Source organism: Oryzias latipes, chromosome 1, assembly GCF_053564925.1.
Source record: "Oryzias latipes strain Hd-rR chromosome 1, Olatipes_Hd-rR_3.1".
Classification (NCBI taxonomy): Eukaryota; Metazoa; Chordata; class Actinopteri; order Beloniformes; family Adrianichthyidae; genus Oryzias; species Oryzias latipes.
The window spans coordinates 11,999,028-12,013,923 of record NC_136237.1 but is presented as its reverse complement, the minus strand read 5'-3'; the positions used below and the strand labels follow the sequence as shown (position 1 = coordinate 12,013,923).

Sequence of the window (14,896 nt, the reverse complement as noted above, 5' to 3'; positions counted from 1 at the left end):
GTCTGACCCGACTGTCCCAGACTGCTGGCCTAACCCGCCAGCAGATTGCTGGTCTGACCCGCCAGTTCCTGGCTTCGAGGCTGTCCCACCTGTTCCTGACTTTGACCCTGTCCCGCCTGTTCCTGACTTCGAGCCTGTCCCACCTGTTCCTGACTTCGAGCCTTTCCCGCCTGTTCCTGACTTCGAGCCTGTCCCGCCTGTTCCTGACTTTGAACCTGACCTGCCAGTTCCTGACTTCAGGCCTGACCCGCCTGTTGCGGACTTTGAGCCTGTCCCGCCAGCCGACTGCTGGTCAGCCTTGTCTCGAGCTCCTCTGCTCCCCCGGACTGCAAGACTACCCAGCCATCCTCTGGACCCGCCCCGCCAGACAGTACGGCCATCCGGCCGTCCTCCGGACCCCCCTTGTCTGCTCCGCTGGACTGCACGGCTTCCCGGCCGTCCACCAAACACGCATCGTGCTCACTTGCTTCACCAGACGGTGCGGCTTCCCGACCCTCCCCCGGACCCGCCTCAACAGCTTTGCCAGACTGTGCAGTCTCCCTGCAGTCCTCCGGACTCCCGTCTTTGCCTCGCTGGTGTGCCCGGTTATTGCCCGGCTTCCATGGACTCTAGTTAACCATTAAGTTTGGGTTCCGGGTTCCCCCCTCTTTAATTGGTTGACTTTTTTTTGTTGTGAACCTCGGAGCGGTTCCTTGAGGTGGGGGGTTATGTCACAGTTTTAGTTTCTTTGCTTTTGTGTTCTGGTTCTCTATAGTTTCTGTTTTGTTTTGAGTTCAGTTTCCTGTTTTATTTTGAAAGGTTTCCTGTTATGTTGTTGTTTTTATGAGTTTTGCCTCTGTTCCCCATGTGTCCTGAGTGTTTCCACCTGTCTCGTTTGTCTGTATGTATTTAAGTCCTGTCTTTCCCTCCCCTGTTTAGAGTGTTATGAGTGTCACGAGTTTTGGTTTGCCTGCTAAAGCAGTGGTTTTTGGTTTGTAGTTTTGTTTACTTTATTAAAGTTCGCGTTCACCTGGAACTCCTGCCTCCTCCTTTCTCCCTCTGGGTACTCTCTCAACCCCCCGTCGTAACAAGAACAACACTGGAACACAGTGAAACACGTGTTCAGATACCTTAAAGGTACAGCAAAACAAGGATCAAGTTTCAAGCAAAATGCAGAAGGTTTGCTGACTGGGCATCAGATGCTGCAGACAGACGTAGCACATCTGGATACTGCATCAACCTTGGTGATGGAAGCTCTTTCATTTCATGGAAGACGAGAAAACAACCCACAGTAGCATTATCCACCTGTGAAGTGGAATATATGGGTTCAGCATCAGCCATAAAGGAATGCATTTACTTGGAGAATTTGCTCAATGGTATAGACACATTCCAGTACATTCAGACAAATGTATTTGAGGATAACACTGGTACTATTGCTCTTGCAAGAAACCCAGTAAACCAACAAAGATGTAAGCATATTGATATTAAGTACCATTTCATAAGGGAAACAGTAAAGAGTGGAATGATAACCTTGCCCTACTGATCAAATGCTAGGTGATGTAATGACAGGAGAAAACTGTTTTATGTTATGGGCTGCACAGTGGCGCAGTGGTTAGCGCTCTTGCCTCACAGCAAGAAGGCCCCTGGTTCAAGTCCTGGCTGGGGGACTTGAAACAGAACACCAATAGGGGACCTTTCGGTGTGGAGTTTGCATGTTCTACCTGTGCATGCGTGGGTTCTCTCCGGGGTCTCCGGCTTCCTCCATCCTTCATTGGTCAATTGGCAACTCTAAATTGTTCCTAGGTGTGACTGTGAGAGTGAATGGGTGTGTGATATGTGGCCTTGCGACAGACTGGCAAACTGTCCAGGGTGTCCCCTGCCTTTGCCTACAAGTGTCCGGGATAGGATCCGGCAGCCCCGTGACCCCGAAAGGGATAAAACAGTAGAAGATTAATGAATGTTTTATGTTAAGAGCGAGTGGGGGTAAGTGTTGAATGTTTTGTGTACAATTTCACTCTTACTCGTTTACTCTATTTCCCATTAGTCATTTCTGTTCCCATGAGTCATTTCTGTATTTGTGTTTGTCCACTGTTGATGACATCATCATTGAATGAATGAGCTCTGATGTATGAGGGAGACATACAATCAGGACCTTAAAAAAATCTTGGCCAGAGACACATTCTTTCTAATTTTGTTTCTGTACATTACCACAGTGAATTTTAAAATAAGACAACTCAGATGCCACTCATAATGACATGACAAGGGAATTGCCCACACCTGCCCATGCAATAGCATGGAAGTCAATTGTCCAATTACTTACAAGCCCATGAAATGAAGGGATTGTGTCTAAATAAATGCTTTAGTTTTTCACATTTCTATACAATCTTTTTGTTCAACCCATGGAATAAAAGCTGAAAGTCTGCACTTCATTGGCATCTGAGTTGTTTTATTTAAAATCAACTGTGGTAATGTACAGAAACTGAAATTCAAAAAAATGTGTGTCTGTCCAAATATTTATGACCCTGACTGTACCTGTTCCATGTGCAATAGTTTATAAATATGCCTAGAGGAGGCTAAAGTTGATCCTGTTCTGATGTCTTCTTCATCTATTCACCACGCGTGAGAAAGACCATAGCTGCGCCACGGATACTTACCTTAACCCTTGTGCTATCTTAGATGACCCCACCCTTACATTGACGTGTTCTCCCTACCGCGATAAAGGTGGAAAGATTTCATGTAATCCCTGGACACCAGTGAGGATCTCAAATCATTGAAGAAAAATTGGGTCTAGTGGGTCTAGATGACCCAACTCCCAATGTTAAAGTGGGTAGGATAGCACAAGGGTTACAAACAATATTGATAAACATGGTGCAGCATAGTGAAATGGGGACATTTTTTACTATGAAATGTAGTGCTGTAAGAAATCATCTGAACATGTAAAAACTACTGAGATTAACCCTTGTGCTATCCTAGGCACTTTAACATTGGGAGTTGGGTCATCTAGACCCACAAGACAGTGCGCTGAACCTTTTCTCTTCAATGATTTGTGATCCTCACTGGTGTCCATGGATTACATGAAATCTTTTCACCTTTATCCACCTTTGTCATGGTAGGGAGAACACATCAAAGTAAGGGTGAGGTCATCTAAGATAGCACAAGGGTTAATTAAGTGCTGAATACTGATATCTGTTTCCCGCCTTGTTGTCAGTGTAACTAAAGGCAAACTGAGCACAATTGTTATTTCAGGAGAGCCTATCAAACTGGTAGCCCTTCATATGACTTAATACCCATGAAGTAGCTTTTAGTTTCAAAAAAGTTGATGACCCCTGTTCTATATATATACAAACTGAATTGAATTGAATGAAACTGAATTGAATTAACTTGGTTTTTAATTAAAGTACTTCAAACCCAACTTTACTGATGTTAGTTGAGTTGGTTTAGAGTGAACAATGCTCCACTGAAATGAATTTGACAGGGTTGTATTTATTCTTAAAAAAAGTAAATGACACTAAATTGAATTTTTGAACTTTTAAATTGTAATAAATGTATAACAAATTTACAGAGCCCAGGAGCTGAAATGGGTAAAATAAATAAAAAATTTGTTCCCACAAAATTATTTTTAAATCCCATGAAATAATTCAGTTGATCCGACGAAATAATATTCCAATATAAATTTGTCCTGTTGTATGTCAATGCACCACAGTTAAAGGGACACTTTGCCTGGTCGAAATGCATTATGGTATATGTGTGATGTATGATGGGATAGGTAGCGTGTAGCCTTCGGATGTAAAGCGACTGCTAACATGCATGTTTATAAAAGACAAGTTACCTCAACACGTCCTGATATTATTACACCTGTTCAATCCCATCCCGCAGCGGCTGTCTGCCAGCCAGCCAGCTGCTCGGATGCCGGCATGACAAGCAAAAGAGATCCGCGGCTGCCCGCAGCTCGTCGTAGCCGGGCATAGTTCGCTCCCCACGTGAAAAAATTTTGTTCCTACGAATTTCTTAATAGGTGGAACCGAAATAATTAATTAGTTCCCACGAATTAATTATTTTGTAGGAACCTTATGTTATTTCATTGGAACAAATTATATATGCATTTTACCCATGTCAGGTCCCGGGCTCCATAAAAATTGTATTGAACTGAACTGATTTAAATAAAAGAAATTAAACAGATCAGTGGCTGAACTGAATTGAGCTGCATTGAGCTGATTTTTATTGAATAAACTGGATTGAAGAAAAATTCTTGCTGATCAGCAGTTATATTTCAGTTAATTACACTAAACTGACCTAAACGGAAATTAGCTAAACATAAATTACATTGAACTATAACAAAATAAACTGAAAAGTTGTGTGATATTTGCAGCAGCTTTTCCATTGTATTGTTGTGGTTTGGTCTTACAGAGATTGACAGCCTTTCATCCTGTGTTGCTGTATTGATGGTCAGCCGCGCCATGCCGTTGGCTGCAGTAAAGCCCCTTACAGGACCAGGAGTTACAACCACTGGGATGTTCCCTGCTGGACTTTCATCAGGATTTAAAACTTCAATCTGTCATCCAATAAAAGAAAGGTTAAACCATCAATTTAAGGTTCAACTTTTCTCTTTTGACATTTTTCAAAGATTCAGAGCAACAAATGTTAAAGTCAAAAGTCACAAATGTAGGTGAATGATTTACCGCCACATCAAAGGACATTCCAGGTTTAAAATATTTTGGAGTTTTTTTAAAGGTGATGGTGTAAGGAGATGTGACGATTTGGATGCCTCTTAGCTCTGCCTCCACCATCTCACTCCCTGTCAAACATTTCAACGAATTAAACAATGAAGTCCTTTCAGCCACGTTTTGAAGCAACATGATTGACATGAGGATGGATTGTCTTCATCTTACCGCTTTCTGTCAGCACGCTAACAGAAACAAAGATGGAGGTGCCCACAAGCTGATTGATATCCTGAAAGGTTTTTGTGATCTGTTCCCTCTTCAACACTGCTCTTCCTTCTCCGTTTTCAATCTAAGGACCCAAAGACACATGCAGTTCTGACTTTCTGAAACATTGCAAAAAGATCACCATGACGGAATTGGAAAAATGTACAATCTGTTCTCACCGGCACTCGAGATAGAGAGTCAGGGAGGCTCTTCTTCTGGCCTTGGTCCATGACCCCAAACACAACATAGGCATTTCCATTTACTTCTTGTCCAAAAAGATACCTGCACACCAAACAAAAGTTACCATGGAAACAGGATTCAATGCCACAAGTTGTTTCACACAAGATTCACCCACCTGGCTTTAATGTCAATCTCCAAAGTTTCACTGTCGATATAGAAGAAAGATCTCAGGGAGAAGAGCTTGACCTCAAAGCTGGGGAGCACTGTGAAAAATGTATTTAGGTTTGTTTTGGTCCTTCAAGAGAAATATGTAAGCAAGAAGGTTTATAAGAAACACTTTACCATATTCTTTGACCTCAAAATTGGCAGAGAAGCTCTCCTGTGGGTTGCTCTGGAACTTTGCCACAATTTCCCAAAGTCCAGGACTACACAGACACACATTATAATAAATATGGAAATGGAAATATGTCTTGAAGCACACATGCTAAAACAGAGCTCTGCAGAAGGCAGCAGTGAGAATCATCTGCTTCCATTTATTCCTTTCCTCTGCACTCATACCAATCACCCTCATGTCTTCCTTCTTTACGTCCATTAATGTCTTCTTTGTACATCCTCTTTCTTTGTATCTCCAACCTCAGCATCATCATTGTCCTTCCTTCGAATTTCTCCAGACCATCTCAATCTGGTTTCCAGCATTAATCTCTTAAACATTTTAAATGAGCCATCCCTCTTAATTTCTTATTCTTGATTCTGTCCTTGTCACTCCAAAAGAGAACCTCAACATCTGCAGGTCTGCCTTTTTCTTATAAGTGCCTCCTTGGGGAGGTGTTCCGGGCAGAGACCCCAGGAAAGACCCAGGACAGGTTGGGTAGACTATGTCTCCCGACCTTTGAATGCCTTCAACTTGCTCTGGGCATATTTTAGACTTTTCCTTTAGACTGTCCCTGCAACCCAGACATAAGTAAGTGGAAGAAAATGGAGGGATGGATAAATGGATGACTGCACTTACCATTGTCTTGTACAACTTTCCTTTCATTCTGGCTGACACCATTTCCTTACATGTTGTTCATCTTTCAGCTTTTACTGAATCGCATTGGTGGTTGACCACAATCTTTGGCAGAGTTTTTGATCCCCATTTTTGTGCCCTTCCTGACACAACACAACAGGGAGACCCAGATAGGCAGCAGCGTGAAGGGTCTTGCCGTAGGATTCAAATGTTTTAAGCTCATTGCAGCCCTGGGAAGCAAATCCAGGTTTCTTACAACCAGCCAACTGAGCTGCACCCTTTCCTTACATAACACACCTTGCTCCACCTGTTCAAACCTACTTGCACACACTTCACTTTCACTTCTGTTCCACATTGCACTAAAACCTCTCCATGTTCTTCATCTCTGTTACTGTCCCTCTCATTTACATACATATGTTCTGTCTTGTTCTGGCACCTTTGTCACACCTACAGAAAAACTCACTATCTTCCAGCTCACATAGATGTCCTGCACAACTCAAACATTCTTTTCTGTCACTCCAGACATTCTAATGCAAAACTACGGCTTTATCTGTGTGAAAGACTTCCTCTGGATATAAAAAGAAATTATTAAGCACTTTGTGACTTTCTTTGTTCTTCAAATGCATTCTTAAATAAAGTATTTCATCTGTTGTGCTTTTCCTTCACATAAATCCATATTGTTGCAAACAAATGCTCTCTTTGACATTATCCTTACTTCCTCCACTCGTTCCCATAACATCATTATGTGACTCATTAGCTTTATTCCTCTGTAGTTTCCACCACTGTGAACATCTGTCTTCTTTTAAAACCAAGCAGTTATCTCTTCTGCTATTCCTCATGCATCATGTTTCTTGCAATGATCTTGTTAAACAGTCATAAATTCTACTGCCACCACTTTGAAACATTGCCATAGTTCCACAGATATATTGTTAGAACCTTCCCACTCATCACCCCCTTATTGCATTCCTCATTTCAGACTTTTATGCAATTCCTTCTCCTCAACATCCATATTTTCCATCTTGTACTTTCTAACATTTTTTTTCTCATTCATCAGTTTGTCAAAGTTTTCCTTCCATCTTTACATCACAGTTTTGAAACCTGTCAACACATTTCCATCCCAGTCCTTGATCATCTTTACCAGATGCACATCCTTCCATTTCTATCTCTATAGCTCACCTGTACAGGTTTATTAACCTTTCATTAACCAGGAAAAATTCAATTGAGATTATCAACCTCCCTGTGTCCAACTTGTCATACAAGTCCTTACCAACTTTAGAGCTATATGTATTGTTTTTTTTTTTAGTTTGTCTTAGTATCTACATAACAGTATTCATTTGCCATCACTCTGTATCCACCAGTTCTGCTGAAGTTTTCATTTGAGCACATTGAAGAAGATCTCACCTGACAATCTCATTCAGCTGGTAGTCTCCAGAGTGCAGTCCTGACTTCAGAGAGACAGGGTCCAATGGTAGGATGATGCCTTCAGGGGTCTGTGGTCAGACAACATTTGGTGTTTCTGATGGTCTATTTAATGATCAAAGTCCAATTAAAAAATATGAAAGAATTAAGTAGAATACCACAATCTCGATGGAAATAGAGGTGTCAGTCTGGGCATCATTAAGTCTCTCTACTGGCTCCATGCGAGGGGTCACTCCAAACATTCTGTAATACACTAAAAAACACACACACTTTGTTCATCTGCTGTCTGTCTCATGTTTCTACATATGCTTTTGCATCCGTGAGTGAATGTTTATGCAAACGTGGCTGAATGTAGATGTGATGCACATCTGTCTAAAAGTTTGTACACATCTGTAAATGTTTGTGTTTGTGAATGTTTCTGAAGCTATAGGTTTATTGGTTTATTTCAAGCATCATTGCTTGCTACTTTGTTTTCATAAACAAAGAAAAAGACCATTAAAGCAAAAATACATAGATATGTTAAATCTCCATAAGATATAAATTCATAAGCTGATTGGAAAAAAATAATATTGTGAATGTCTTTAATCTCAAAGAAACATATAACACATACAGAACACATACACATTACACATTGTATCCATTAAATATGATTTTCATTAGAGTTTGAGTTATTGCTTGACAGGAGTGTTTTACATTATTTTTTACATATTTGCCACGATCCAATCCATGATCGAATATTCATGCAAATAAAAGGACATTCCTATGCATCTGTTTGAAAATATTTATTAAAATGAGTGTCTGTGAATGTTTATACATGTTTATGCATGTTCATCAATATTTGTGCAAGTTTTTGTGGATGTTTATGCAGATGTGTAAAAGTTTGTGCACATGTAAATGAGTGTTAGTGTACATGCTTGTTTTCAGTGTTGGGTAAATAACTTATAAAAAGTAATTAATTACTTTACTTAGTTTCTTGATCAAATTTGTAATTAAATTACTTTACTAATTAACTATTTGAAAAAGTCATTCACTACTTGTTAATTTAGTTAACTATTTTCCTCTTATATACAAATTCTTAAGGGGAAAACAGCATGAGCCTCTTGTCTTTCATTTAACTTTATTTTGAAAGCAATGACTTAATGCAAAGTATGAACCTGGTTGAAGACATAACTTGGTTTTATTTAAATTCAGACAACAGTATGAAAAATGACACAAAATTAAGTTACAAGTGGTCTATGCCAAAGTGAGATGAGGAAAAAATCTGGTATGCCTTTTAGTCAGATATATCAAATCTGAAAGTAAGCCACACTGTCATGGTGCCTGTCAGACTCCTCCCCCTCCAGCTCTGCCTGCTCTGCTCCCTGATTGCCACCAGCTGACGCCACTCAGCTCATCTGCCATGCTGCTTAAAAGGAGACCTCACTCATCAGTTCAACGACCGGTTTGTTACCCCTTATGGATTTAATCATCTCATGAGTGACGGCAGCGCGCCCTGCCATTCTGCTGCTCAGAAGAAGCCAGAAGACTCCACGGTTCACAAACCGCACTAAGCCCTCCAGCCACGCCACCAGCTGTCCTCAAGTCTGGAACTCCTCCAACAATACCACTACCATCCCTGGAGAAACAATATATCCTTTTCTCATCAAAAACACTAACCTGTCATCCTCCTGGGTTCCAGCATCTGGGTCCTCACGCTAAGAGCGTCATGACACACTCTTTTCAAAACACAAAGAACTGTTCAATACCTCCACATTAATTCTCTTTTCTGTTGTTTTTTTTTTTTTTTTTGACCTACTTTACCTGTCCAACAGCTGAGCATTTAGAGAAGAAGGCTTGTGTTTGGACATATTTTAAAACAGGGGTTTATTTATCTTCGGATTCACAAGGTGTATATTTGTATAAACCACTTTTGTAATTTTGGTAACATTTTATTGACCTTTGTATTGATATATTTGTAATCATTTTTTGTTAAACCGGACGGAAAAGAAAAAGGGGGAAGAAAAGAGCGGGATATTGAAGGGGGCTGGGGGCCCAACATACATGTTGGCTCCAAAAATCTTCATACACAAACATATCAACATGTACAGAGTACTGTTACAGTTTGAGTTCTTTGGTTTTTTTTTTTTTAAAGTTCTATTTTAGTTCTGTTTCATGTTTCATTTTGAAAGGTTTCCTGTTGTGTGTGGAGGTTTCGAGCTTTACTTTTGGTCCCCATCTGACCTGATAGTTTCCACCTGTGTCTCGTCTGTTCTGTGTCTATTTAAGTCCTGTCTTTCTCTTCATCCTGTGCTGGTCCATAGTTTTGATGAGTGTTTCGAGTTGTTCGAGTTTCGTTTGCCTGCATAGCAGTTTTTTTTTATTATTATTTTTTTTAGATTTGAATTAAAGACCTTGTTCAATTGGAACTCCTGCCTCCTCCTCTCTGCATCTGGGTACTCCCTCAAACCCCCGCCCGTCATGGCATTATGGATCAGCCTAACTGGTACCCAGCAGAGAGGAATATGTGGCCAATGGGAGTATTCTGCTGGGAGGCAGGGAGGACCAGGTTTTGGTGGACCCCTGGTCCCCCAGTCCTGTGATGAAGCCGGATGTCCACCAGCCGGATGATTTCCTGTACCCAGCAGAGCGTGACATGCGGCTCTTGGAGGCATATTGCCAGGAGGCAGAGAGGACTAGGAACCATTGGACTGCTGACTGGGCCCAGTTCCCTGACTCTATTTCCGACGGGAGATGTCTGGCTGTGGGAGGGGTAGTCGTCGATGCCTTTCTCGGCGTCTTGGCTTAGTTCCGGTGGGGCACCCCGACGCACCCCATCTCGTCTCAGTTCCTCTGATGGTTTCCGACACACCTTATGTGGTCTCAGTTTCGGAGGCGGTCTCTGATGCACCCCATCTCTTCTCAGTTCCGGATGTGGTCCCAGACGCACCCCATCTTGTCTCAATTCTGAAGGTGGTCCCTAACGCATCCCATCTCGACTTTACTCCTTTGGGGGTGCTGAACGCACCTTGGCTCGACCCGCCAGGTGATGTCTGGCCTGCCCCGCCAGCTGACGGCTGGCCTGACCCGACTATCCAGCACTGCTGGCCTGACCCGCAAGTTCCTGAATCCTGGACTGACTCGCCAGTTCCTTACTCCCGGCCCGACCCGCCAGCCAACTGCTGGCCTGACCCGCACGTTCCAGACCATGGACACGCCTGTTGCAGAGTCTGAACCTGACCCGCCTGATTCAGAAAGCCAGGAAGCCAGCACCCAAGGAACATGGCCAATGTTGCGGAGAGCTCGGTTCTCCCTGCCAGGTATGGGGTAGGGGAAAGAATATCAGATGTTCACCTTACTTGTGTAATGTATATATGTGTGTTTTTGGGGGTTGGAGAGCATATTGTTGTGGGGTAAAGGGCGTGTGTACTAAAGGGTGCAGTTAAAATCGGTGGGTAGGGCACTGAGAGGACATCTCAGTCCAAGCACCCCTCTTTCCAAGGATCCTTAGTGTCTAAGGTCCAATTAAATTCGAGACGGGACAGCCCAAATCCATTCGGCAACCATGAGAGGGGGACCACTGCCAAGTAGCTCCTCCCCCAAAGATCCATTATCCCTTGCTGACTCCCCATCAACCTAATGAGTGGTCGTATCCTGCAACGGGGGCTCTGTCCCTTGGGTGCTGGCTTTCAGTGCCGGGCAGGCCTTTCTACATGCAGGGAAAGCAATCCCTGAGTTCTCTGACAAAACTATTAGCCTGGGATCACATCCCATCTAAGCCTGGGGGGTGTCCATTTTACTATGGTGCGGGTTCTGGTCCTTGCCCTCGAGCATTCACCCCCCCCTCCAAGATTCCGACAGTGGGTGAGCCTTGTCGGCCAATATTAACTATGCTCCTCAGGGACCCCCACTTCCTCCGCGGGGTGGGAGGGTGGTGGCCTGCAGCATGGGCCGAATATCTCTTGGGGGGGCCCTGGCTCGTGCCTGGGGTTGGGCAGCGGGGATACCTGGAACCCCTAGGTCATGGTAGGTGGCTCGTCTGGGACTGGGTGGCTGTCTTGAGGTGGGGTCCCGTACTGGGCCCCTGGCAGGGGCAGTGTCAGTCCAAGTCAAGATTTTCGAGCCTCATTCAAGTTCGGACCTGCCTCTCACCATCACCCCCACGACTAACCGGAAAATAAATCCTTTACTTGCCACTTCACTTACCTGTGTTTTCCTTCCGGGTTCCAGCATCTGGGTCTGTCTCGTATCCGTATCATGACAGATTCCCTCTATCTGCTATAATATGCCAGTATCAGGGGGCCCTGGCAACCGCTTTCGCTTCGGCTGGGTCTTGGTGTTTGGACGGCCGGGCACTCTCCCTCTTTTTGCATTCGATCATCTACCTCAGTAGAACACAAACATCCACCTGAGCACAGGTGTCAGCTCACTTTGCACAAATAGTATGTGTGACAGAATAAAATGCCTTACATGTCTTGGTCTGTACGCATATGTAAGTGTCAACTGTAGTTTCGTTGAGTACATGTTGACATGATTGTATGTGAAGATTTTTGGGGCCAACAGGTATGTTTGTAACACTTAAGTATGTGTGTGGACAGACCCCCACCTTTTGACTAACATTCACACCAAACAGTAATGAATCCTCCAGCATCATGCTGCTTAATGATTGTAACCCCCACCCCCCCCCCCCCCCACACACACACACACACACCTCTGTAATCACTTTCCAGGATCCCTTAACTCCCCTTTTCCCCTTTTTTCTGTGCTCTTACCCCCTGTCTCCAACATCCCTCCCATCATTCCTCTCATGCTTTTTATTCTGGTCCAACAACAAAGGAGACAAATGTAATCTATATAAATAAAGTTTAGCCTATATTCTAGAAGGGGTTTATACAAATGCACACCTAGTGTGTTAGAACATCCAGAAACCTCTGTTGTAACAGAAAAAATATGTCCACCAAAAGGGGCCTTCAGCTCAGCTGTTGGACAGGACAAGTTAAAAAAAAATGAGGAAGGAGGGTAGGTCAGGGACAGTTGCTAGACTGACCTCCGGTTGGTGAAACAACTGTCCCCCAATATGAGCCAACTTATATTGACCAGAGACACAGTCACGTGCATCTTAGAAAAAAAAAAAAGTAATGCAACTTGAATTAATACAGAAAAAAAACAGCTCACAGGGAGGAGTCTGCTCTTGTCTTTCACACCAAAGAGCCCCTCTAGAGTTGTTTCATTCACAACCGACGCATCAGTACTCAGGGAGAGGTTTTGCTCTGTTCCTCACCTGCTGCTCCGCCAGATGAAAAGACTCCTTACAGCAGGGGTCACCAATCTTTTGGAAACTGAGAGCTACTTCATGGGTACTGAGTCATACGAACGGCTACCAATTTGATAGGCTCTCCTGAAATAACAAATTTGCTCAGTTTGACTTTAGTTATATATTAATAATGATTAATAATATTCATAAATGTGAAAAGATTCATCACTAATGAGTTCTCCCAAAAATCATTAATAATGACAACAAGGCGGGAAAAAAATATAAATATTCAGCACTTTATTAATCTCAGTAATTGTTACATTTTCAGATGATCCCTAACATCACTACTTTTCATAGGAAAAATGTCCCGTTTTCCCTATGTTGCACCATGTTTATCAATAATGTAATGTTAATGTAATGCAAGAAAAATCAACTTAAATATTTTTAAATCTTGCCACATTTTGAACTAAGGACCAAATCTACAGCGTTTTTAACAAAATGATAACTGCTACATGTCATGAACGCACTTTTGTATTGAGCACATTTCTTCAATATTTTAATATTCAACTTTGCTATGGCACTGCCATGTTTCCACTGACAATGTCTGGGATTATTTTTTTTGTTTGTTTTAGCCCAAGTCTGTTTACTTTTTTCACTTTTTTCTCTGTAAATCCACAGAGAAAATGTTGTTTATGATTTTCAGAATGGGATTGCCCATCACATGCCCGAAGCCGATCACTTTTGCACATGATGCCTGCTGATGAATTATTTGATTTTGAATTGTTTGAGTTGAAATGGTTTATTTCAAGCAATCAAATAAGAATAACACACAAAAATAATACAATCATCAGTTTTACATTCATACACGTACATATCAAACTTAGGACAATTAGACATAGTAATAAATATTGCTTGAAAGGGAGTGGAAGGAAGCGAATATATATACCATTTTATTACATGATTTTATCATTACCCGCTTCCTAGCTTTAACCAGACAAAATTAATAATTCTGAAGTATCAATAAAGCACATGCCAAAGATGAATAACTTAAATTATTATGTAAAAAAAAACTATTTCAGAAATCAACATGGCAAATGCAGATCAGTTGATTAAAAAAATAATGATTAAAAAATAATATTATATCAGTGAAATAGACATTACACTGTTTCAAAAATCTTCATAGCAATACGATCAAGTGTCAAAAGTTAAAATATGTGCAACATTTTGTTACATTAGGATCAACCATGAGCAAGTGAAAGAATATCATTTGAAATCTATCAATGTAACCATTTTCAATAATTGATTAAGCATTTTTTTTTATAATGTTATGCTGTGAAACGAAATAAAAAAGGGTCCATAATCTATCGAATGACCAAGGTTGATATTCCTTCTTCTGTTGATTGACAGCCGTCATTCTGGTTTTAACAGAGTTTTTAAGTTCTTTTCAATGTTATGTCTGCAGACATTTGATTAAGGTCCGTGTCCTTCTTCAGCTGAAAGTTAAGGTCAAGTTGTCTGCAGATCAGTACTTTGCTGAAAATCAGGGTCACTTCAGATTTAGAGAAGGCGATAAATCGAAAGCGATGAATCCAGGCGTCACATTTCTTGAAATTATATTTGGCTCTTTCATTTATTACTGCAAGTTGGTGCAGACGATCGTGATCAAACACTTCCCAAAGTCCTTCATGGTGTTCACAACCAGAACCTTGGACCGATCCGGTGGACCGAGTGGTTTGACGTAAATCCTGCAGCCTTTAACCCAAGTGTTCTCAATCTGCTTATGCTTCCTGAGAAGCCGTGCATGTTTGGAGATTTCAGCATTCCTTCTGGTCAGATGGTCGTTCAGATAAGCAGCAGATCCCTTCTGATTCTTCCTTTGATTTATCAGAGCTAGCTTTCTGCGTTGCTGTATAGCAGATTAAACAGAGAGACAATCTTGGGTGGTGCTCCAAGGGTCTTTAGGATATTCCACAGTGAGGTATGGCAGACGGTGTCAAATGCAGCCTTTAAATCTATGAACACAATGTAGAGATGGCGATCTTTCATTCATAGGTCTTCTTTATGAGGAGACGGATGGCAGAGATGCTATATGTTGTGGAGCGGTTGGGCATAAAGCCAGCCTGTTTGGGACGTCGGCTGTTTCAAATGGCGGGGAGA

General features: G+C 42.1%; 1 protein-coding gene across 1 annotated transcript in view; it reads right to left on the bottom strand.

Moving 5' to 3' along the window:
• LOC144988229 (complement C3-like) overlaps positions 1-14,896 on the bottom strand; it is a 233,677-nt gene that overhangs the window by 61,045 nt on the left and 157,736 nt on the right. The window contains exons 4-11 of the mRNA XM_078938394.1: positions 7,668-7,762; positions 7,492-7,580; positions 5,427-5,509; positions 5,260-5,347; positions 5,084-5,186; positions 4,869-4,989; positions 4,659-4,774; positions 4,385-4,531 (exon numbers count right to left, since the gene is read on the bottom strand). Of these exons, the coding sequence (XP_078794520.1) occupies positions 4,385-4,531; positions 4,659-4,774; positions 4,869-4,989; positions 5,084-5,186; positions 5,260-5,347; positions 5,427-5,509; positions 7,492-7,580; positions 7,668-7,762 (842 nt within the window). The remainder of the gene's footprint in view (positions 1-4,384; positions 4,532-4,658; positions 4,775-4,868; positions 4,990-5,083; positions 5,187-5,259; positions 5,348-5,426; positions 5,510-7,491; positions 7,581-7,667; positions 7,763-14,896) is intronic.